This window comes from Triturus cristatus, chromosome 7 (assembly GCF_964204655.1).
Source record: "Triturus cristatus chromosome 7, aTriCri1.1, whole genome shotgun sequence".
NCBI lineage: Eukaryota > Metazoa > Chordata > Amphibia > Caudata > Salamandridae > Triturus > Triturus cristatus.
The window spans coordinates 1,765,875,331-1,765,901,918 of NC_140590.1; the positions used below are offsets into that span (position 1 = coordinate 1,765,875,331).

A 26,588-nucleotide genomic window follows, 5' to 3' on the forward strand; every position below is an offset into this window, starting at 1 on the left:
CAGAGCTTTATGCATCAGGGTCAAGGTTTTAAACATGATCCGTTTCCGGATAGGCAGCCAATGCAGCGCCTGCACCAGCCCCGAAGCTCCCGCTCGCCTATGGAGTCCAAAAATAGCGCGAGCCGCAGCGTTCTGCGCCACCTGCAAGCGCTGGGCCAAGTAGTCCGGGAGCCCCAGAAAGAGGGCATTGGCGTAGTCCAGTCTGGAGCCTATTAGAGCCTGAACAGTGATCCGCCTGTGCTCCTCAGAGAGCAATGGTAGAAATTTGCGGAGCATCTTCAAAATGCCAAAACAGGTGCTGACCAAACCAAGGATATGTGATCTTAACGTAAGCTTGTTGTCCAGCTTAACTCCCAGGTTTTTGGTGACCAAAGAAGACTGAGCAGGGGGACACATATCCATAGGCCACCAGACCTGCCATTCAGGGTCGGCAGTGCATCCGAAGAACAGGATCTCTGACTTGCTGGAGTTGGCCTTACGGCTGTTCCGCTGGAACCAGTCAAAGACCATCCCCAGACAGCCCCGAATACACTCTCCATCGAATGCCTGATCTTTCCCGCATGTGAAGAGCAGTTGAGTGTCATCTGCGTAGGATTCAATCTGGGCCCCAAAAGCCTCCACCAATGCCGCCAGAGGGGCCATAAAGAGCATGGCTCTGCCTCTGTGGCATTGTTCCCTGGCCTAGGTAGTATTTTTCACATGTGTGATACATTTGTCCACTGGACAGGGATACACCAGTTTGCTTGTGCATACTCACACTGGGCAGTGCCTGTGTGGCTATTCACAACAATCTGTTGATGTTTGTTTGTGACCAATATGTTTTGGCAGCCCTACAAGGTGATGTTGTGTTAATGAAGCTAGTTTTCAAGCACAGTTATTGTAACCCTGAATAAGAGGTGTCACTTCTTGATCGGTATCAGTCACAGTGACTCAGGTATGGGTGGGTGTGTGCGGGAGGGGCGTACATGTTCAACCCTGATGTTTCATTGCCAGTTCTGACTTGTGTGTGATGATTCGCAGTACAGAAAGTCACCGTGCAGCGCCCCCGTGATGTTGGCCAGTGCTTAATGTTCGTGCTTCATAGCCTGTGTCAGTTTTTGACAATCATGTATCCTGCTTTTACATTTTTGGCACCTGTGTGTGGTTCAGATGCTACACAGTTGTGACTTTGAGTGCTGACATCTGTGTGTACATTCTGGCTTGCCATGAGGGGGAACCCACAGTACAGCTAGGCTTTTTTGCTAAACAATTGCAGGCCCATTAGCTTATGCATTGTCCTGGGTGTGGACATGTGTGCCACTCCAGATGACAGTCAGTAGGTCATATGTGTAGCCAACTGTGTGATCAGGTGACGGAAGGACAATGATGTGCCTGCATGACAGATGTCTCCCAAGGAAGTGCACAAGACACCACCTTTACACTTTCCAGGGACACACTGGCACATTTTAAAGTAAGGCACAGTTTGAACAAAACTTGTTTGGAGTTCATACATATACATGTTCCCACAGTGTGGTAGCATTTGGGTTAGTCCTTAGTTGTTGCTGATACCAACTTACGAGTGTCAAGTCATCCAGACCATCGTGGTGCCATGTATATGTACTTTCTGATACGCCATTTATGCCTAACAGTGGCTGATTTGAATGAGTCTGGCAGCTCAGACAATAACTGTGTACATGTAGTTTTGTGTGCACCTCCTTGTGTGACTTCTGCTATACAGACACATGTGTGTTGTGTTCACAGAGTGCCACATTCACACATTCTAGACATGTCCATTGTGTAAAGGGTTGTGATTCTCCAGGAGTCACAATGTATTTCTTTGGGGTTTCAAAAGTACTCACAGGTCACTGAGTGTGGGGACACCTTCTGCATTGGCATGTGGTATTTGGCCTTTGGTGCGACAATACTGTTTGGTTCACAGTGAACAAGAGGTGGCATGCCTTCATAGTCTTGCTGTGCTCAACTGATCCCAGACACTAGCTTCTCATGATCTTGTGATTTCAAGTTATTTGCTGTTGTGTCCTAATTTTCATTGTTTCCAAGTGGCATGGTGGGTCAACCAACTGGGGAGTGCAGGGCTTACATATGTGGGGAGTATTCTAGATGTTACTCATGATGCCTTTCCTGATATGCACTGTTGCCTATTTTGTTTGGACTCATGTGTCAGATGTATACAGGTGACTGATTTTTTCCTGTCTCTTCACCTTGCCCACAGCATCATCGGAGGACACCGAGGGAGACACCGGTACGGACGTGGAGGAGGGATCGAGCAGTGGTGCCACCACTGCTGAGGAGTCGGTGGACTCAAGTGGCACCGAGGGCGAGGGGAGTGAGGCGGAGGACCTGCCCAGTACCAACACTGACTACGAGGCTGACGGGTCTGAGGCTGAACTCCCTGAGGGGGCGGAGGCTGCTCCAACAGCTGGCAGCAGCACTCCATCCGTACCCGCCCCCTCCATTCCCATCAACGCCCTCCCACTTGCTCAGGTCCCTTCTGTCCATGCTAGGCCACACCCTGTCTCCTTCGTGCCAGGCACCGCACCCCCTGCCCCTGTCCCCCCTGCTGCCCTCACTGTTGAGTCTGTGGACATTCAGCGGCAGTTGCAAGTTGGGCAGACATCAATCCTGACTGTCCTCCATGGCCACCCCAGACTGCTGACCCAGATGGTGTCGTACATGGAGGGCATGTCATCAGCGATGTCTGACCAACGGATGTTGCTGAGGTCCATGGACTTGTTACTGACGGCAATAGTGAGTCACCTGCAGCGCTGCATTCCCCCCTACCCCTGCCCCATCCACAAGTCCCACACCCATGCCTGTCCCAAGCACACCAAGACATCCACACACACGCACCCCACCAGACACAAGCAGCACACCACCACGTAAGGGCAAGTGCACACCTCCTGACACACACACTCAGGGGGAAGCAGGCACACCCACTGGGTCTGGGGCACACAGGCAGGCTCGCAGCCACAGTCCTCGTCCACATGACTCACTCCCCAGTCCCTCCGATGTCACTCCCCTTGGCTCCCCTGCCCCAGATTCGGAGAAGGAGGCCTACTTTGCTGGGCTGGGCCTCAGCCCCACTATTTCACCTGGCCGGAAACGGTCAAGGCACTCCACGGGTAGGGGAGTTAAGTCCCCCAGCCTGTCCACCACCTCCCCCAGTAGTGCTGCAACCCATCCCTCCGACCCCCCCCTCCTTGGGGCCTGTTGTTTCCCTGGGTGCAGGGGAGACGCTTGAAGAACTGGCAGAAGTGTGCAGCGCCAAGCTCACCTCCACCTTTGGCGCTGCCCCACCCCCTGTGGTGGAGTCGTCCGTCCCTGCACCCACCACACCTACCCTTCCCCCTCCTGTCCCTGCGGTGCCTGGTCCTTCCCCACATGATGCCCCCCCCCCCAGTCGACGACACAGAGTCTTCTGATGTGCAGACAAGCTAGGGGAGACGCATGGCCATGTGTCCCCTCCAAGGACTGATGATATGGACTGGCCATTGGCCTTTGTGAATAGTCTTGTTTACACATTATTATTTTCATGCTTAATAAAGCATTTTCTATTTTTGTTAGAAAAGTCTTGCATTTCAGGTATTGATGTTGATGCTGATGCTACAGGAGTTGGGGTTGTGGGCATGTGCTATGTTTCAGGGAAATGTTGTAGTCTGCTGCTCATGGGGTGGAACCTGGTATCTGCGTGCCATCACAAGGTCTCTGCAAAGATTCTTTGTCATGTATGCTCTTTGTGTTTGGAGACATTGTCCCAAGGAGTGTTCCTTCCTCTGTGGCACCTGACATCTTCCCTGCAGAGAGTTGCACAATTGTTGTGTTGACCTGTGTCTACATTTCCTTTGTTGGTGATGGATCCCTTCAACTCTGGCCATGCCTGCTCAGCAATGTCTCCGGCTGCATCGTCTGTGCCATCCTTGCTACTCACTGTACTTGTGTATTGAGTATGTTGCAATGCCTTAATGGAGACATTCTCCCTTTTCCGCACAATGCATGTGTGTAATCCCAGCCTAGCACACATATGGTACTTGTTCTGCAGGGTATTTGGGCACCTGACTCACAATTGTGGGCATTTTATCTGTGGGAACTCCACCCTATTTCTTCCATGAGAGACAACATCTTGGTGGCTGTCCCGGCACCTGTACATTCCTATCAGTCCTGGGATGTGCGTGACAGTGTGTGTTCCCTTTGGCTCTCTTAGTTCAGTAGGCATTGACATGACCATACAGTCTTGTGGCATGATCTCTGTGTGTGTATTGTGCTGCATCTGCCAGGGGTGGGTATGCATGTGTGATTTGTCCTCACACCCACATGTGGTGTGTCATGCAGTGGGGGAAAGACGTCCATCCTCATGGGAGTGGGACACTGCTGTCAGTGATTTGTTGTTATGGCACTATCGACATAGTCCAAATGTCGGGATGCGTACATACACCCATGGAGTTGGGATCATCTGATAATGATGTACCCACCCACATGTCTGTGTCCACTGCTGGTATTCCTCTGCACCCACCCCCATGTCTCTGTCCACTGCTGGGAGTGATGGGCACCCACCCCTCACATGTCCCTGTCCACTGCTGGTATTCCTCTGCACCCACCCCCATGTCTGTGTCCACTGCTGGTATTCCTCTGCACCCACCCCCATGTCTCTGTCCACTGCTGGGAGTGATGGGCACACGCCCCTCACATGTCCCTGTCCACTGCTGGTATTCCTCTGCACCCACCCCCATGTCTCTGTCCACTGCTGGGAGTAATGGGCACACACCCCTCACATGTCCCTGTCCACTGCTGGTATTCCTCTGCACCCACCCCCATGTCTGTGTCCACTGCTGGTATTCCTCTGCACCCACCCCCATGTCTCTGTCCACTGCTGGGAGTGATGGGCACACACTCCTCACATGTCCCTGTCCACTGCTGGTATTCCTCTGCACCCACCCCCATGTCCCTGTCCACTGCTGGTATTCTTCTGCACCCACCCACCCACCCACTTGCGCCCTTGCTGTGGTACACTGCTGTCCTGGGCATACACCACCCCCAATTTACAGCTGATGTGCTGCCCTAATCCGTACACCTACATCCGTGGCGTGTGTACGCCTTGTATCCATCATGTAATGGGGCTGTAGGGGTACGGGTGGTACGGCCCGTACCCATGCTCAGGGGGCGTGGGTACGGGCCGTACCACCATTGTGGCGGTGACATAGGGGTACGCGTGGTACGGCCCGTACCCATGCTCTGGGGGCGAGGGTACGGGCCGTACCACCATAGTGGCGGTGACGTAGGGGTACGCGTGGTACGGCCCGTACCCACACCCCTCAGAGCATGGGTACGGGTTGTACCACGCGTACCCCTACGTCACCGCCACTATGGTGGTACGGCCCGTACCCACGCTCTGGGGGCGTGGGTACGGGCCGTACCATGTGTACCCCTACGTCACCGCCACTACGGTGGTACGGCCCGTACCCACGCCCCCAGAGCATGGGTACAGGCCGTACCACGCGTACCCCTACGTCACCGCCACAATGGTGGTACGGCCCGTACCCACGCCCCCAGAGCATGGGTACGGGCTGTACCACCATTGTGGCAGTGACATAGGGGTACGCGTGGTACGGCCCATACCCACGCCCCCCAGAGCGTGGGTACGGGCCGTACCACCATTGTGGCAGTGACGTAGGGGTATGCGTGGTACGGCCTGTACCCATGCTCTGGGGGCGTGGGTACGGGCCGTACCACCATTGTAGTGGTGATGGGTACAAGTTGACGTCCACTTCCATTGTGGAGGTAGGTAGGGATTGGTCGATACCCCCCCAGTTACCAGAGCCTGGAGGTCATTTCTGTGCAGGACATTTGTATATTTGTAATTGGGTGGGCGTTATGTTTCCTGCCCCAGCCCCCACACCCCCCTTTGCCCCTGGGTGTTGTTCTGACCTTCTGCGGCGTCTGCGTCGGTTTCTGAACACGAGGTCGTAGGCTATGAGGGCCGGGATGACGCGTAGGTTGGGATCCATCGCTGTCCGTCGTGTACCGTTGCTCCTTCTTCGCGTCATCCTCAATTTCCCGGGAGTTTTTGGCTGCCGTAAAAAAATAGCGGTGCGGAGTGACGTAGGCACGTATCGTACTTGCTGGTCCATAAAACGCTTCCTGACTCCGTCCGGACGTCGCGTACGAACTGTCCAGATTCAGATTTGTATGTATTTTTTTGCCGGTCGGTCTTTTGTACGACTCGTACGGAAATGGTATTTCTGTGCGAATCGTACTTGCGAGTTTGTAAGATGTTTTTCCCAGGTACGAGTCGGACGGAGAAAACGCTCCTTACGACCATTTGTACCCGGGTTTTACAGGATCGGAATCGGCACCTTAATGTTTACAAAAATCTAAATATTGTATATGTTTATTATTTAATTATAAAAAATTATTAATCACTTTAAATTACCTCTACAAATCACCTATAATAATTAGTAATGCTTAATAAAAAACTAATTGTTTTACTGTTTAATTTATAATTGGTATTTTAGAAGAATTGTAATTTAATGTATGCATTTATTTTAAATGTAGAACAAAAGAAAAAATGCCATCGCATTGGTGACCTGATTTTGAATTAAATTTTTAATTCATCTAAATATATTGAATTATTAATAAGTAAAAGAAAATAATAATTGAACATTATTTCCATTGGGTATTTATTTTATGTCCCTACCTCCATCATTTTCTATGGGAGGATATTGCAGTACCAGTGGTTGGCTACGTATGGTGATGGAGTTAGCCAGGCTCTGTGCTGACGTAATTTACAACTGTTTTGGCTGTAGTAACTTTAGAAGTACAATTGTGAATAACAATGGGCTTTCTCTTTTCTGGGTGGGTGAACGTCCCTCCCTAAATCCCTCCACAAACCCCTCCTTAAACCTCATTAATCCTCTCCCATTTAGTCGTATATATCCCCTTTTTTCAGCCACTCCCTTTTGTCCGTCTCACATTTACTGGTAAAATGGTTGCTAATCTATACAGACACTCTGCAGTCAAGATCTAGACTCACAGAAAAAGAAGAGGTGGAGGCAGAAGCTCAGCACTTTTGTTTGTGAATTCCAGTTTGTAGTATGTTTGCATTACCATTATAGTACTACCAAATGCACTGTAAACTACAATATGCAGTTTGTGAAAAGGCCTCCGAAAATACAACGACTCAAAATATGTTTAGATGTTTGGTAGCCCTTAGGTACAATGATATTGCCATAGAAGCACAAAGCAAAGGATTTGAATGTTCACATTCTATTCAATGATATTTATCCTGTAGAATAAATGACAGTCTGTACATTTGGGATCCTAGTAAAGGAGCCCCAGAGAGAAGAATTATATGTAAAATCAAGACAATTTTATCCACCTACAATAAACTATGACAGTCAAAACATGTTGATGCTACATGACAAATACAAGAAATCTAGTAAACGGAAGGAGATTTTGGATATTTTGACTTTTCAACCAAATTATCTACAATTCGATGCAATGCTTGTTCGTCTCCTGTATTCCAAAATCTAATGATATAGAAAATCTTCTAACTACACTAAAAAGCGGGTGAAAGAGCACGCTGCTTATTAGAAAACAACCCATATCATCAAAGGCGATTGGGCATGGAAAATGGCTTGAACTATCAAATTCTTAGTCTTTACACCAAAGTGCCATTCCTAACCAATCTCCCCGCAATCACTATAGACATTCTACCTTAGTTCCTAGAAACATTTAATTACAATTTGCATAATGTAATAAAGCCCTACTCAAAAGGCATCTATTACCTTTAGGAATGATCAATGACATTTTCGGAACAAGTATCAGATCATTTGCTTACAATTAATGGATGGGCTCATTTATGAGAGCCTTACGTCATGGGGCAGTCACTTTTTCAGATGCTCCGATGGTGCAAATCTCTAACCACATCTATGAGGCCCTGCAAAGCCACTTTGCATGGCTTTGAATTGCCTCATCGATATGAAGTAGGACAAAGCAGTGCAATTCACTGCGTTGTCTTACCAGGGAGGTGTTCCGTGGGTGTTTCAGTGGGTTTTCTCAAGCAACACCCGTGAGTTTTGACGCTGCCCCACTGTACTTAACCCCTTCGATGCGCGTGACGGAGTGGTTCCGTCATGCGCGTCGGTCGCGCTGTGCGGATGACGGAACCACTCCGTCACGGCCCCGCCCGCGCACGAACCCTTCAGCACAGCGCGGTAATCCGCGCCGTGCTGAAGGGGTTAATCATGTAAACTTGAGGAAGCACCAAAACCTCCCCAGAACAAGCGCAACGAGGAGAAGTACTTTGATTTGTCCTCATTCTGCAGCACACATAAAAAGAGGAAAACCCCTCTCTGGCTTGTTTTTTTGCATGAAGGTATCTCTTCCTGCACAAAAAGAATCCTGAATGCAATGCAGACTCCCTTGCACCATGGGGGAAATGTGCTTGATTTGACGCAAGGCAACACATTGTGTGCCAGCGCTGGGGAAAAGGACAGGAATGCACTGTATTGCATAAATACAGTGCTTTACTGCCCTTTTATGTTAGAGTAGTGCAGCACCGCAAGAAGATTTGGAGCACTGCCCTACCCCAGTTCCCCTTAAATGAGGCCCTTAGGATACTGATGCACAAATGATCTGTAGTTTTACTTTTTGTGATCCCCCTAATCATAAAGAAAAATGAACAGACATCCCATCGGATGTCAATTAATCCTGACATATCAACTCAAAAACACTATTGGTAATTGAACTGCAGTTCACACATCATTAATTTGACTTTAGGAAAATAATAGCGTTTGATGATCATCATCACCCTAAAGCAAGAAAATCTTCGGGCCCTTTTACCTAGCTCTATCGAAAAGGATATTTTTGGGTACTGGTTGCGTTAATGCCTACCTCTTCGGAGAAGGGAAAGGGGATCATCTTTACAGGACAGGAATGAGTTGTTCTCCATGCTATCTCAATTAAAGTATCCACAAAGATCATGTCTGAGTATGAAGATCATTCACGATGTCTTCAATGAAGGAGACTGAAGACCCTGAATGGAAGATTCCCACATGATAGCCCAGTACAGCACACTATTTTGTCCACTAGCCGGGGCACATAATTATACTACATGAGTACTCACATGTCTGATATCTAGCTTCCAAACAAGTTTTTGAATAGTAATCAGGACAGAAAGCAACCTCCAGCCACTTGACTTAAATGTGCTTTCGATTCATATACTTCACTTAATGTAGGGGTCATTAGATGTCATCAACAGGGAACATCTACAATGGAGGGGCAGTTAAGTCTTCTGGATTGATTTACCCCAGGGCCTTGTCTGCATCGGTTAGGTGTGTGCAGAGTTAAGCCTGCATCTGATTTCTAGACTTCCAAGTGCTGCCTTGTGGGGTCCATTTATGACAACTATATTAGAAACTTAGAGTGATTCCATTGTTGTTACACAATGGGAAAACAGATACAAGATTCAATCTTGAATGTCACTGGTGGAAACTTTAAGGCAAAGATTCATGGGCAGATGGGCAGTAAAGCCATCAGCCAGTGAACATGCAGTCAACACCAATGAAGAGGGTCAATGAAAGAGACACTGAAGCCCTAATTGTAAATGCCCCAAAAGCAGTTGAATTTGTTTAAAGATTTTAAAAACACAAAACTCAGGAAGCGTTTGGGCATTGGTGGACTATGCTTTTGACACATAAAAGAAATGCTAACAGTTTCACATTGAATGACAATCATGAAAAGCAAATGTAACTCCCTAAAGTAGACCTTATACATCAGACAGTTAAATTACTGCCATAGCAATTGCAGTCTTAGTAAGGACATTAATAGCTACTTTAATTGACTGTAAATATTTGTGGTGAGCATGCTTAGTTTTTGAAAACCTGGCCCTCATTCCTTGAACCCATCTGAGGTAACCAAAGGCAAATGCCACTGCCAGACTACCTGAGGAATAAGACCCAGAGGCGTAATCAAACCTTAGGGGCCCCCTTGCAAGGCATGATGAGGGGCCCCCACAATGCCCATATGTTTGAAGTCACTAACCACCCTTTAGAAGGACTTTGTGGTCTGCATCCACATGACATCAGCAGGAGGTTCTATGATAGGTTTCACATATGAGAGATAAAAGTTATACTTGGGGATGAGCATGCTCCTCATACGTGCACACTGAACACTGAGCCGTGTTCATATTGTTTATTGTTTTTAACACAATTGAACGTTAGGGGTGAGTGTATGTTCCCCTCACTGAGACTTAAATGAGGGAGTAGGTTTGTAGGGGATGTGCAGCTACGAATTAAATCTATCCAGGGATAGTGAGGGGAATAATTCGATTGCTAACAATGTTAGTGATGATTAATAAATGTTTTAAACTAAGATAGATCTCAGCTTGCTTCGTGGTCATGAACTCTGGGGGGCGTCTTTAGAGTGCTCGAGGTGTGACCGGAAGCCAGACCCCTGCAAGAATCTATGTGAAAACAGCACAGGTCACATACATTGGAATCTTTTATGCCTGGGTGTTGGTTTATCACACTGCAATTGATGATGTTGATGGTAATGTAATATATGGTTTCACTGGTGCTGCCGCTTATAATGTCATTGTGATGCCGTCTGTGGCACAACGTGTGAGGTCAGGAGCAGTGCATTTGTGGAGTAACGCATGTGCAGTCTCCCAAAACCAGCAGATATCTGTGGAACCTTTTTACTCATTTTGGAGTATGTAAAGAAATACTCCTGTGGTACTCTTTTAGGGTCTTTTAAATGCCTGTGTGGAGGGACCTCGAAACATCTATAATGGGTTAACAGTGTGAGTATTCAGACAATATACACGAGCATTTAGTACAAATTGAAAGGAATGTGCCATCTTTGCACTCGCACTATAGGTGGGTACGTTAGTATGAGTGCAAGGAGGGCGCCTCATTTTTATGTGTACTAAGGGGCAGATTTACAAGCCCATTGCGCCACTTTTGCGTCACTTTTAACATGGGAAAAGTGACGCAAAAGTGGCGCAAGGGGCTTGTAAATCTGCCCCTAAGTGTGCACGAATATTGAGTATTTACCGGGTATGCCCCCTATGTGATCTGGGGCCAATTCACAAAGACGTGAAAGTACGAAGTACATTTCGAAACAGAATGTGTGAAAGAGTTCTATCGTAACGCTGTTTCCTGTACTCACAAATGCTTCTGTGAGTGAGCCTCACTGTTTTTTCTTTTAAACCCTAACCAGAATGTCTCTTCCTCATTTGGTCTTTATTGGGAATGTTTTCTGTTTTTTTCCAACCAAATTTCATTTTGACATCTGAGGAAATACATTTAAGTTCCCTTTAACAACGTTTTCAGTGAACTGTATAGTTTTTGATAACATTTGTTTTCTTGCCAAAGTAAAAGCCTCCTACACAAAGCCCTTCTCTCCTTAGAGTTCCCAGTGCGTTGATATTTCCGTACACAAAGCCCTTCTCTCCTTAGAGTTACCAGTGCGTTGATATTTCGAGCTCTGCCAACAGTGGGTTCCAGGCTGGCACTGGGCCATGCACTCCACCCATTTCACCTGCATTGAGTGCCCATGTCATTCTCATTACTGCCTGGAAGCGCAGGTCAGTGCAGGGCATGGCCAGCCCTGGGCAGAGGAATCTGGGGCACCGGGAGTAGGCGCAGACCTGTGTCTATAGAGAAATGCCCTCTGTATCCGCAGGTCGTCACTTTGGCCAAAGTATTTAATCACTAAACCAAAACAAACAATAAAAAAACACTTTCAGACTCTGGCAACTGATGTTTTGAGGTCATCTGGGTAAGTTCTAAATCACAACGTAACAAGCGTAAGAAGATGCGGTGTCTCAGTTACTGCATAAGTCACATTTAGTGTGCAGCTTAAAATGAAGAATGCCTCCCTATAGTTGTACCACTTTGTCAGTGTCAAAATCGCTTTATGCTGTATTTTTTCCTGCCTGCTCTTCTAACTCGGTGCTTCTCTTGCAGTCGCCTTCAGGTTCCATGGGACGAGCCCTGCATGTAAATGCGAATCGAACACATCGCCTAGGAGCAGGGGTAACACGTTTTAACTTATTTTGATGTAATTTACTTAACAGAGTCATTGATTTAACCCCTTCGATGTTTATTTAATGGGGGCCGAATCCACTAAGAGATAACGGGGCCTTAATATCTGCATGACACAGACATGGAAACCCTGCTGACCAGACCAGTGCATAGCTACAGACATTAGCAACCCCAGTCACGGAAGCGTCGAACCACAGCTCTCGTGCGATGGAAACACAATGACTGCACGCGAGACAAAGCCCCGCTCAGGGTTAGTATAAGCAGCCCACAGGGCAGCGCTTTGGTGTTTGGTGTCAGTCACCTGACTGATGGTGTGTTGCCTCCTCTCACGAGTCCACTTCAGGAAGTGGCAAGTACCACGAGGCATAAAGGTCAACTTTAGCCATCATCGCCTTGCACCACACACCAGGAAGCTACTCGCAGTGTGTGATGTAAGGGCTGGGGCTGGAGTCAGCGGTGCAGCCCCCACAGACGAAAGGCACTGCAGCAGCATTTGGGACGCTCAGATTGCCATTTTTCCAGTGCAGCGGCGTAGGAAGGGGGTTGCGGTGGGTGCGGGCCGCCCCGTGTGTCATCACTGAGGGAGGGGGGGGGGGGGGGGGGGGGCAAAATTGCAAAATATGTGTATTAAACACATATCTTTGCCATTTTTTCAAGCCGGGGTTGACAAGAAATTTTCCGCACCGGGTACCACCTGACCTTTCTACGCCACTGTATGTTTCAAGCTCATCTTGACATACTTTAGACGACTTAATTTTAAGGGGTATATTCACAAGAACGTGTACTAAACAGCACCAAAAAATGCTAACGCAACTTTACACATAGCAGCCCATCGCAGCAAAATAACCCCGTATCAACGTGGAATTCAAAACGCGGCAGTATAATGCGATAGTCTGCCGAAACCGCGGCCAACGTCTGCGATACAACCACCATGACAGAGATAAAAACACAAACCACAACACACAAAAAACGTGCGATGAGCTCATTCGCGATGAGGAAAGCAGGGATAAGCACAGTCAGGCCTGCAATACACACGGCAGGCGGGAATAAGCACAACAAAAGCCTGAAAAAAAAGTCAAACCAAATAGAAAACAACAGCCAAGCACAATGGAGGCCACCCAAGCCAGCAGACCACCCCACCAGCCCCATTGGCAACAAAACATTGTACATGGCAGGCCATCTTGGACAAGATGAATGCAGCCTGAGAGCAGAGGAGGATAATGGCAGAAAACCAGAACATCAGGAATGATGCGAAACGCACAAACAAGCAGAAACGCCAACAACAAGAAGGCAGCAATGCACACGTGAGGTGGAAGTCCAGAGCCACACCAGGAGCTGGATGACATGGAGGAAATGGTGTCCACCGCATCAGTCTGGAGATGGTGGCAGGACTCGGGGACCGGAAGCTGCCCAAAACAGCAGACACAACAGCAACAGGGAGAGGAACCAGCAGGGACTGGGGGGACGGGGGGAGATGGGCACAATGGCACACATGCATAATGTAGCACAGCACAACTGCAGACATACCATGCCCAAGAGTTACAACACCAACCAGGAGCACAAGTTACGCAACCTGGCAACATCACACCACTGAACAAGCACAGAAGTGAAAACCACACTGCCTGAAAGGGAGAAGGGTGAGACAAATCAGAGCTGAAAGGACATCTCCCACACAATGCAGTACACACACATAAGAAGCAGAGCACCCCAACATTGAACACAATGTGGTACAAACACCAACATCTGCACAACCGAACACAGGACACAAGTGCACCCGCATGTGGCCGGTAAACGGCCATACGCATCTGGCTAAGCACGAAACAGGGACATGAAAATGCACATGTACAAACCCACAGTCCTGATGGGGTAGCAACGCACGTATGGCAGGGAGCCAGAGAGTTCGTGACACACACATTGGCATACAAATCAAGACACAACAGAGTTGGGGACAAGTGAAAGTGCTGAAACTTTATCAACAAGTGCGTGACAGTACGGCCTAGAGAAGTGCCATGAAATGCAGACCAATGCAGCAGCATGTCTGAATGAGGAATGTAGGAAAGCGCCCATGTCCACATCCGGGGACTCCATCACCAACACCAGTCAGTGCCAACCCAGGTTGGTTGTCTGCGACTGGTTCAGGAGTCCAGGAAAATGCAGCCATGTCCACTGTCGTCTTGGGAAATGTGACCAGATTCCCAACATGCAACCGGGCGTCGGGACACGTGCAATGGGTCACATCCAGTTGTGGCTGCAGGTACCTTGTCACTCGTCCATGAACGCGAGTGCAGCTGCGTAGGCCTACATCTCCAATGAGTGATCGTTGTCCACCACATCTGACATGTCGTTGACGTAATCCATCAGCTGACCCAGACAGATGTGCTGACTCCAACCACTGGACCCAATGTGCACCAAAGCCCAATCGGGTAGTGGCTCAATGTGCTCACTGCACACGACGACTCGTGCAATCTCCCATGTCCAGTTTCCAGTCTGCATGCCAAACATACATGCATGCCATAAATGGGCATCACAGTGACACTCCTGGTAGTGGTCCAACAGGGGGTGCACACACACATCGTAATCCAGGTCAGCTACCGTTACGTTGGAGAGGCAGACATCCATGGACCACTGGCTTTTGTCTTGATGCATCCCAAATAACAAAATGCAAGTCGCAAAGGGGCCGATTCTGTGAAACAGTATTTTGCTTGATGCATGTGCCCCAAAATTCTTTGTTTAACCACGATGACATCACCTGAATGCATTTCGGGACAATCTTCGTCCCTTCGTCAGGGGTACAGCATATAAAACAAAGCTTTTGCTTCTTAAAGAAACCTAGGCGTCCACTCCATTTCATCATCAAATCTCAGATTAAATCGAGATCACAAGCCTGCGGATGGACCACTTGTAATCAGCTCGGTTTGTTTTACATGTTAAACACGTACAAACACGCAACATAGAAGGTGATATGAACACAGACTTGTGCTGTGTTTTGTCGAAACTTTAAAACTGCTGTTTTTCTACTTGCAACTGTTTAAATTGTACTCTTGTTTTCTGTGCATTGGTACTGTTAAAACTGCTGTTTTTCTATTGATGACTGTTTAAATTTGTGTCCTAGTTTCCCCTGTACTGCCTTTAGATGTGCAGGGACATCCCCCCCCCCTCCACCCCCACCCCGAGGTCCTGCCATCAATCTGATTTATGGTTTAAACTGTGTTTGGAAAGAGTATGTAGCCCTCATTATTGGCTAGGAAAAGTGATTTGCTTAAGTGTGCAAAAAGCAAGATTTTTGTTGGGATAGATTCGGGCCTACCTGCAGGGGAAAACAGTAGCAGCAAAGTGTGAATTGAGCCTGTCTGTAGCCAAGGAGATTCTGATTTTCAGGAGAAGCTCACTGCCTCCTGGCCATCAGCCTGTGCCTCCCTGACTGGTCCTCTAGCTTCCACGCAACCCTGACCCTCTTCCTCCCACACCTACAGTAGCTGTTGGCTATGATCATTTTTACCAACTCACTCTCAGGAACATTTGTATTCATCTCTTACCACTTGTTAACACCATTTTCAGGAAGAGTTTTAATAAATACATGAGGAACAGTATTTGTTTTTGCCTTCAGGAATTTGTGTGCGTTATGCAGAATGGCTTTTTTATAATATGGTGCACAGCATAATGCAATACAGCCATTTCATCATGCCAGTACCTCACACAAAATAGTAAGCGGAAAACCAGTCATTCCCACAGCGTGGATCCAGATTTGGCACCATTTGAGCTCAGTTCTAAGATTTCTTTGAAGTGCTGCACTGTCAATTCCAGTTTGACAAATGAATGTCCTTTAGATTGTTTGACCACATCATTTGTTCAAGCGATGCTGAGTTTCATCACAGAATTTGTACAGCGTCCCTCTTTGCATCTAATTTTTTTGAGCTGTCAGAGAGCACCCTGGGCTGACAGTTGCCTGTGGGGTTGTCTGATTACTCCATGTTTTCAGCTATAATTTTCCTAAGATTATACTATTTTTTAAACTTCTGTGATATAAAGCACATTAGCTTAATGTGTTTAATTGAAACAAAGACGCTGTTCAACGTCTACATGGCACCACTAGCACGCATCGCCCGACAGCACGACCTCAACATAATCTCCTACGCCGACGACACTCAGCTGATCCTCTCCCTCACCAAGGACCCTCTCACCGCCAAATCCAACCTCCACCAAGGAATGAAGGCCGTCGCAGACTGGATGGAGGATAGCTGCCTTAAACTGAACACAGACAAGACGGAGATCTTCATCCTTGGGTCCAACCCCTCGGCATGGGACGACTCCTGGTGGCCCACGTCTCTGGTGACCCCCCTGGCCCCCACCGACCACGCACACAACCTGGGAGTCACCCTTGAATCGAAACTCACCATGAACAAACAAGTCAACGTAGTCTCCTCCCCCTACTTCAACACCCTCTGCATGCTCCGCATGATCTAAAGATGGATCCCGACAAACACGAGGAAAACAGTCACCCAGGCCCTAGTCAGCAGCAGACTCAACTACGGAAATGCCCTCTACGCCGGAGCCTCGTCCAAGCTCATCAATAGACTGCAGAGAATCCAGAACGCCTCTGAAAGCCTGATCCTCCACGTCCCGCGCCGCTACCACATCACCCCCCACCTGAGGTACCTGCACTGGCTCCCTGTCGACCGGAGAATCTCCTTCAAGCTCCTGATCCACGCACACAAGGCACTCCATAAGACCGGACCAGCCTATCTCAACAATCGGCTCTCCTTCTACATACCCAACAGGAAACTCTGCTCTGCTGACCACGCCCTGGCCACGGTCCTGCGCATCCGTAGAGCTACTTCCGGAGGCAGATCCTTCTCCCATCGCGCCGCCAGGACCTGGAACACTGTTATGATTTATACCGGTGGGATTGAGTGTGCACTGTGGAATCTTCTCCATGTCATGGAATGGAGTGATGCATTGTATGATGCATCACTCATTCCATGGAGAAAGAGACAAGGATTGAACGGTTGGTGCTGCTTTACCGATCTCGCTGTATTTGCGAATAAACTACCATTTGGTCATCAAAGCGGATCAAGACCTTTATTACACTGGCGACGAGTAGACTTTGCCTGATTGGGGACAGGTAACACGGCTAAGCACCAATTCCCCTACGACGGTGACGTTCTTTCGAAATTTGGACTTTTAACGTCTCTCCTTTAAATCCTGTCGGAGTATCAGAGATTCAAGGGCAGCAGCGGATGATCGTGTAATTTTCTGTGAGTTACAAGACGAACTTGAAAGTATTAGAAGTAACGTACCGTTACCGTTATTCCTCACGAGCTGGTCTTCGCGTGCTGCTGCCTTGCTTACGACGTCTGGAACGCATGTCCTGAAACGCACGTTCCTGCGCGCCTCGTCATTCCGTAGTGTTACCTTGGCAACGCTACAAGCGAAGTTACGGGCGAAGCGTTTTTTCAACAAACAAAACTTTAGGCTGATAAAACGTTGCTGGAGAGTGTCAACAATGAACTTTTGGGCATTTGTACTTACAATTGGCATATTGTAAGTACAATTATGTATGTGAATAAACGTTACAGAGGAGTACCCACAATGAACATTTAAGCAGTTGTGTTTATAGATGGGATTTTAAAGCAAACAAATGCACAATAAATCTTTAGACTATTTTTAAAGTGAACAGTTGCACAGTAAATTTTGACACTATCCATACCAAGCCGTTTCAACTGTTTTCAAGTGTTTTCCTTCAGTTTTACTCAATAAAAATGGCGTTAGCTTCGTCCTCTAGCATGTCACAGCCACCACCTTTTTTGTCAGAAGAGGGTGATCCCATTCTTCCCTGGAAGAGGTGGAAAAACCTTTTTGACTCCTATATAGTGGCCATTGGTGGAGGGAAGTTTTCGGCTGTCAGGAAACAAGCTATCCTTCTTCATAACTTGGGCGTGGAGGTAAGGAATACCTATGACAGCATGGACATCATTCCGGTGGGTGATGGTGATGGTTCTCCTGGTGATGTATATGAGATGTCTTTGATTATGCTGGAGAAGTATTTTGGTCCCCGTATCAACGTGGTTCTGGAGAGACATACATTTTTCGCTAGGATCCAGGGTCCCGTGGAGTGTGTAGGCAGCTATGTGGCAGCTTTGAAAACTCTAGCGCACACATGTGAGTTTGGTGACCTTTCGGATTCGCTAGTGAGAGATCAATTAGTGAGGTGCACTAACAGTGTTCGAGTCCAGGAAAAACTTTTATCGAAAAATCCTTCTTTAATCGAAGCTGTGGCCATTGTGGAGGGAATGGAGAACACTTCCAAGTGGGTTAAAGAAATCAGGAAAAACAAAGAAGAAAAAGGTCAGAAACCTAGTGAGGTGCATGCCATAGAAGAGGAAGAAAACTTCGAGACTTGCAATAGTTTGGCGAAGATTTCTGTTTCTAACAATAGCAAGACTGTTGAGAAGGACACGCGCATGGGGGTTCAAAGCAGGGTGGAACGTAACAGTCATCCCGCTGATGGGAGTAGTAATTCTCCTGACAAGGCCGCATCTACGGGTACTAAACCTAAATGTATGAGGTGTGGAAGTTTTTCACACTTCTCTAATTACCCGCATTGTTGCTAGGGAGGCGGTGTGTAACAAGTGTGGTGTTAAGGGGCATTATGCTAGAGTCTGCAAAACTTCTGACAAAGTTCGTAACACTCAGAAAAATGTGGAAATAGTACGCACCATCCTTTTGAGTGTTAGAGCTGATGATGGGAAAATAGATGCCGACAGTATAATAATGCCTGAGTGTAAGATTATGGTTGATGGGTTTGATTTTTCTGTTTTGGCTGATTCAGGTTCGCCTTTTACCATGATTGGTAACAAGCAGTGGGATGAGTGTGTGGGCCTTGACAATGTGATCTTGTCGAGGCCAGATATCAATCCTGTCAGCTATGGGGGTTCCAAGATCAACGTCCTTGGTTATATTCAAGCATCTATCCAATTTAAAGACAGATGTACAATGGGTAAAGTCTATGGGGCGGAAAGAGGGGACAATTTGCTTGGATGGAGGCATCAGCGTGACCTTGGGATCATGCTTAACCCTTGTGCTAAAGATCCTAAAGATCAAGTTATGTTGGTGGATTCTTGGGATTCAAGCTGTGAGTGCTTTGAGAAGTTCCCAGAAGTATTTTCAGACGCCCTAGGCTGTCTTAAGGGGTTTGAGCATTGCATTGTCCTTAAAGAAAAAACCATCCCTTGTGTACACAAGGTAAGAAGGGTACCAAACATGATGGTTGAACCACTCAAGGTTGAGCTACAGAGATTGCTTAATTTGGGAGCTATTGAGGAGATCGAAGCTTCGGAGTGGCTTGCCCCCATTGTTCTTGCCCCCAAGGATGGGGGGGCAAGTGTCAGAATGTGTGTGGACTTGAGAGGGCTGAATGAGTGGATTTGGGTGGACCGCCAACCCTTGCCCAATATAGCCGAGTCTCTTAGTGTTCTTTCTGGGGCCAAAAGTTTAGCGTGTTGGATCTATCCTCGGCCTACCATCAAGTCATGTTGCATAAGGACTCAAGACATCTTACGTCTTTTGTGACACCTATAGGGGCTTACCGTTTTTTGCGAATGCCCTTTGGTTTGGCGTCTGCTGCAGCATGTTTCCAGAGGGTCATGAAGATGGTGTTAGGAAAAATACCTAATGTAATGTTCTTTCAAGATGATATCTTGGTATATGGGAAAGATGAAAGAGAACATTGTACAACCCTTTATGCGGTGTTGGGAAAGCTGAGGGATGCGGGACTCATGGTTAAGAGACAAAAGTGCTGTGTAGGAGTGAGTTCAGTGACATACTTGGGTCATGTAATCTCAGGAAATGGCATACAACCTAAGTTGGAGCTAGCGGAGAGTGTGGTGAAAGCTCCTGTTCCTCAAGATAAGGACCAGGTGAGGTCGTTTTTGGGACTCGCAGAGTTTTACTCTAAATTTATACATGGGTTTGCAAGTGTTGCTGAGCCGATCAGGGTCCTGCTTAAAAAGGGTACACAGTTTACCTGGTCTGACGAGTGTCAAAAAGCTTTTGATTGTATAAAGGCTGGAATAGGTAAAATGCCTACTCTAGGACATTTCGATGTTCATCGCAAAACCATTCTGACAACTGATGCCAGTCTTAAAGGTTTAGGGGCTGTGCTTTCACAAGTTGTGGAGGAGAAGACAGGGCAATTGCTTTTGCCTCTAGAGCTCTTAAGGATGCAGAAGCAAATTATTCTTGTATTGAGAGAGAAGCCTTGAGTGTGTTCTGGGCTGTACAACATTTTAGATTTTACCTTTGGGGAATTCCTTTTGTGGTCCGAACGGATCATCGTCCTTTGGTGCAAGTGTTCTCGTGCAGGCATAATGAGAACATTACACCCAGGCTCAAACGCTGGAGTGAGGGTCTCCAGGAATATAACTTTGTTGTTCGGTATATACCTGGTTTGAACAACAAATCTGCGGATTGCCTTTCTCGTTTGCCAGTCGGTCAATCCTCAGATTGTAGTGAAGTTGAGTGTATATCTTGGATTGCGGAGCCTGCCTTTTCATCTGAAGAGTGGTTGGAGGGTGTAAGTAGTGACAAAGATTTAGTTTTTCTTAAAAAGTGGGTGAGTCATGGTTGGCCTGATTACAAGGACTTGGATCAAGATATGAAATCCTATTGGGCTGTGAAAGAAGAGTTGTCGTTTTGTTGTGATAACTTCATGAGAGGTGATAGAGTGATTCCTCCTAGTGTGTTCAGGGACAAAATAATCAACCTTGCTCATGGGGACATTTGGGCAGAAGTCTGACGAAAGCCAGGGTGAGGGAAAAGTACTGGTGGCCTGGTATGGATCGGATGATTGAGGGTGTGGTTAAAGATTGTTTGTCTTGTGCTTCCAATGACAAGTCTCACATTCCTAGCAATGCTCCTTTGTCCCCAGTTGAGGTTCCTGACAAAGTGTGGTCGAAATTAGGTTTGGACACAGTTGGGCCGTTTGAACTCTTACCTTCTTTTGAAAGGTTTGTTCTGGTCCTTGTGGACTATACCTCTAAGTGGGTGGTCACCAAATGTGTGTCAGTGGCCAATACAAGGACAGTAATAGACTTTCTTAAGGATGTATTTGTGTCTGAGGGGGTTCCTATGTTTTTAGTCACTGATAATGGGGTACAGTTTGTTTCCCATGAAATGTGCAGTTTTCTTAAAGACTTTAAAATTGTCCATCAGAAGACAGCCTTATATTTTCCTCAGGCCAATGGGTTAGCTGAAAGGATGAACAGAGTGGTCAAGGGTTGTGCTCAACGGGCCCTTGATTTGAAGATACCTTTCAGCACTGTTTTGAGAGATACTTGGTGGGCTCAACGCACCACACCGAATGCTGTTACTTTAAGGTCTCCTTTTGAAGTTTTGAGAGGGAGGAAAGCTTCTTCCAAATTAAATCCTAGTTGGCTACCTTCTAGTTTTGGAAAGGAGATGTCTGCTGAAATGAGACGAGCTAGGATTTCTGATTATCAAGACAAGTACAAGTCTAATTATGATTCCAGGATGAATGTTAAATACAAGAAATGGTGTGTTGGTGACCAAGTGCTGGTGAAGAACCCTAGACATACTTTCAAAGGTAGAACGGGTTTTCTGGGTCCCTTTACCATTGTAGCCATCAAGAAGAATGTGGTAAAGGTTAACACGGGCTGCTGGTGGAGTATGTCTAGGTTGGTCAGACACACTGGTGGTTTCCAGAATGTGGAGAGTTCTGGACCTTCCTTGCTGGGTGGTAATCATTCAAATGGGGAGGATATGGTGGACGGAAGGGAATCCAATCAGTATCCTTCCAGGGGTAGGAGGGTGCCTGTTAAAATGAAGGACTATGTATTGTACTAATGTTATATTTAGTCTGGTACTATACTAGTGCTTACATTTATTTTGAATGTTTATTTGATGCTGTTTTCTTATTAGTTTTTCCTTATGAGGCTGTTTTATGCTTCCATAGGAATGAGTTTTATTAATGTTTTATGCATTCTTTTCTTTGGGTGGGAAGGGGATGTGTTATGATTTATACTGGTGGGAATGAGTGTGCACTGTGGAATCTTCTCCATGTCATGGAATGGAGTGATGCATTGTATGATGCATCACTCATTCCAAGGAGAAAGAGACAAGGATTGAACGGTTGGTGCTGCTTTACCGATCTCGCTGTATTTGCGAATAAACTACCATTTGGTCATCAAAGCGGATCAAGACCTTTATAACAAACACCCTTCCCCTCTACCTACGACAAACCGAAGACCTGCTGACCTTCAGAAGACAACTCAAGACCTGGCTCTTCGACCAATAGCAGCTGCACCCCGCCCCCCCCCAGCGCCTTGAAACCCTCACGGGTATGTAGTGCGCTTTACAAATTACTTGATTGATTGATTGATTGAATGAAAGACCACAGCTGCAAAATCCAGAATTTTGTTAAATGAAAACCCAAACCTGGAAACATCGGTAGACATGGCGGAAATAGCCATCCGTACTTAACTGTATCTTGCCTGAGGTCCCAACAGACACTTCACATTATTTTTTTTTTTTATTTTTTTTTTTTTTTGAAACCGTTTATTGCAATCTCAAATATATACAGGTATGGGCCTACAACCTTCCGGCCGGCCGCTAAAGTGACGATAACAAATGAGAAACATACAATGAGGCACTTAGCTTTGCATAGACACTAAGGCAGGAGGTATCAACAACGCAGGCCATATGGCTCAGAGCCCGCAATACGGTTTCATTTTCTACAACACAACAACATAAGTAAACACACACCCGCAAGGCAACCCACGATCGAGAGTGACAGCACGTGCTCCTCAAATGGGGGACCCCAAACCATCCACTGAAAACCCCCAAGAGGGGAAGGGAAACAAGTCCAGGACTGGGGGAACACTATGCTTGGAGCTAGGGAAGGGAGAAAACTAAGGGGATGGAGCTGGTGAGGCGGGAGGCAACAACGGCGGCTCGCAGATATCCCCGCGGAAGGCGTTCCAGGGGCCCCATATCTTCACCCATGCACCAGGCTTACCCCGCGCCACATACACCACCTTTTCTCGGAACATGCACCAATCCATGTGTTCTTTCCAGGCCGATACCGCCGGGGACCTCTGGGATCCCCACAGCTGTGCAACGTCCCGCTTAGCCACCATATAACCCAGAGTCACCCATCGCGGCTGCGGAACTGAGTAATCGGTCGGTTCCCACACATTCAGCAGACATCTCCTCGCTTCAGGCAACAGCGCGACATGCGTAACCGCTCGCAGGACCTCATGCACACCACGCCAGAATCGCTCCACCCTCGGGCATTCCCACAAAATGTGTAGAAAGGTCGCTGAGGCACCACATCCACGCTTACACAGTCCGTCCTCGGCATAGCCCATACGCAGAAGCCTTGGCCCCGTCATGTACACCCGGTGGAGTATCTTAAGCTGGACGAAACGAAGGCGAGCCGGGATGGCCACCTCCTTCGGAGAGGCCACCGCGGAAATCCAGTCCTCGTCGTCCAACTCCAGCCCATCGGCAACCCAGGCCTCGCGGAGGCCAGTCAGTAAGCCCGAGCGATCATTTATCAATTTCTTGTAAATGAGGGAGATCGTGCTGTCCGGAACATGGCCATCTAGCACTCGATCCTCCAGGGGGGAGGACTCCGGGATGGAGGCCGCGTCTGGGAAGACGGAGCCCAGTGCGTGACGGACCTGCAGGTACCGAAAGTATTCACTGCCCCGCAGCTGAAACTCCGCCTGCAACGTCTCAAATGTTTTAAATCCTCCCCTCGTCCAGAGATCCCCCACTGTACTGATGCCTATAGTGTCCCACTGCGCAAAGCCCCTTGAGGTCCACAGAGAGCCCAACCTCTCGGACGCATACAGCGGTGACGCCCGGGTCAAACGGTCCTTCCAGCCCATAGCTGCACTAGCCGCGTGCCATACTCGCACCATAACACGCGTGGGTCCCGTCAAGCGGGAATCGGGCACACTAGCGTAGAGCGCTCGATTGTAGTCGCCACCGGGCAGGAGCATCTTGTCCATTTCAAATGCCGGGTTTAGGGCGGGCCCATAGAGGCCGTGATTAATTGCAGCTAACTGGGAGGCCCAGTAATACCGTTTAATATCCGGGAGGGCAATCCCTCCGTCGTACCACGGGAGCGTCAACTTTGCCAGGGCTATACGCGGCCTCCCGTCCCAGAACAAGCGGCGCTGTAGACCCTCCACTTCACGGAAGTAGCGCGCTGGGACCAGGTCCATGGTGTTCTGGAGAGCGTACAGGAAGCGCGGCAGTGACATCATCTTGAACAAAGCCGCCCGGCCGAGCGGCGAAAGTGGCAAGCGCCTCCAGCGCGCGACATCCTCCTTCAAACGCTGGAGGGGGGGAAGCAAATTTCGCTCGTAGCGGGCCACTGGGCATTCCCACATTGAAAAGATAAGAGAGACAGAGGCAGATTTTTCCACCTGCATGGTTGTGATTATAAATTTGTACAAGTACTATTATTTCACAATTGAACATCTTACAAATTGCAGTTTAGGAATAGGTCCTGCCACAGGTATCCATGTATCGAGGGCAGTGGCAATCTCTGTGCTGGAAAATTCCTCCCATAGGATAAGCACTTTCTACAAACTCATCCAAAAGTTTTGGGATTCTAGACTCTGGGCACCTTATTCATCTTCTTCAACATTGTGGATTACCATTTCCTTGGCCATTAGAGTCACTGACTGTATTGCTCTTCCCCTGCCAGTTGTGTAATCTTTTCATCATTGGAAAGTCTGGGAGGTGGCTATTGGTTTGGCCCTGCTCAGTTTTTGTATGAAAGCTCATAGGTCTATGAAGTGGTTTGTGATTCCCCAGTTAGGTCAAATAAATGGATATATTTCTTCCTAAGGCAGTGTTACAGGAGCTGGTGGGCACTAAACTATATATAGTAAGATCTAAGCTTGCAGTATGAATTTTAACTGTTACATCCAAGGAGTGTGTTTGGACCAGATGAAGTGGGTTTGCAATCACTAATTAAAAAAGTGCTGTTGCGTAAACATTGTGAAAAATTTCGTGTGTATCACCTAAAAAGCTAAAATATTGGTAGGGCTCATACTGCTGGCTAGGAAGGTAAGCAGGTCTGTGTTTCTATGTTGATCTCCTTTCAAAGTTTAACAATTAGGGCCAGATTAATAAAACATTTTTACGATAGCAAACAGTCTGAATCACTGGTTGTGACTGTAAAATTATCTTTACAATATACAAACCGCATTTTAGGAGTCTGTAAATTTTTACCGACTCCTAAAATGGGTTTGCAGTTTTATGAGCAATCACTATTTGGAAGGGGTATGATGCAAGTGTTCCTTCCAAATATTGATTCTGCAGGAGATATATCAAGGTTTTGTGACCGAAATCTGGTTGCAAATCATTAAAAAATGTAACACTCTCAATTTGGGGTGAAGAGCCATTTGCAAAAGGGAAGAGGTCCCCAAAGAACCACTTCCCCTTTGTGAATGAAAGGAAACTACTGCCAACACTCAAGCAAACCTTTTACAAAATAACATTATTTTCTTTAATGCAGCCCTGCTTCCTTTATGAAAAATGAACTACATGTAAAAAAATAAAACATTTACTTTATTTAAATGTTATTACAGATATGGTGGTCACTGACCTCAGCTGGTCATACTCCCTGTAAAGGCATCCAATCAGAGTGAGTTGCAATTTGAGACCTACCTCTTGAATATTAATAAGTTAGGTCTAATTGCCCCCCACTCTGATACAGAATTTTGCAATCTGATCCATTGGTAAATAGGTCACAAAAATACTAGTCCCTACCTGTATTTTTTTAACAGTGTTCGAACGTCTAGCTCTATGTTTTCTATGCATTAAAGTACATTAATTTTTACAGAGTAAAATCACTGACTGTATATTGATGTATTAATGGATATTCTGCTGTTTTACTGTGTTTGGAGTTTTTGGCCACCTCCACATGCTTGAGTAAGCCTTGCCCGCTTTGCGTCATTATAGTAGGCATCAAGTGTTAAAGGGGAGTACTTGGTTATCTTTTTTTGGGGTGCAATGGTATGCTGGTCCAGACACCAATGGTAGTACGATACCAATTCTGACAGCGAGAGAGCAGTAACTGTCATGAGTCCACACAAAGATTCCACAGGTTGCCCCAAGTTGTCTCGGAAATGGGCACCAACTCCTGAATGGAACAAGAATAAAAAAATGATTGTCTAGGCTGTAGCAAGGTAGGATCCTTTTGGATGTGTACCCCCACTTTTTTCCTGGTGCTAAGCTGGTTTTTGACTAGCCTGACTGGGATCCTGCTAATCAGGACCCCAGTTTATCTGCTTTCTCCCTAAAACTGTTATAGTATGTACTTAGGTACACTCCAGATTGGACACTTGGGGACCCTTGTCATTCCCTAATATATGGTACAAATGTACCCAGGGCATAGGTACGCCAGAGGCCTCTCATCGGCTGCAGCCTGTATAATGCCACCCCTGAGAAGTCATGCAAAATGGAACTACAGGCCTGGCATTGCAGCCTGTATAAGATGGTGCATGC

The 26,588-nt window shown here is 47.2% G+C and overlaps 1 protein-coding gene across 5 annotated transcripts in view; it reads left to right on the top strand.

Annotated features, from left to right (window-relative positions):
• Window positions 1-26,588, top strand: part of LOC146813023 (killer cell lectin-like receptor subfamily B member 1B allele A) — a 339,767-nt gene that overhangs the window by 26,109 nt on the left and 287,070 nt on the right. For all 5 annotated transcript variants that reach the window (XM_085620052.1, XM_085620049.1, XM_085620051.1 and 2 more), the window contains one exon: window positions 11,967-12,035. In XM_085620052.1, the coding sequence (XP_085476178.1) occupies window positions 11,967-12,035 (69 nt within the window). The remainder of the gene's footprint in view (window positions 1-11,966; window positions 12,036-26,588) is intronic.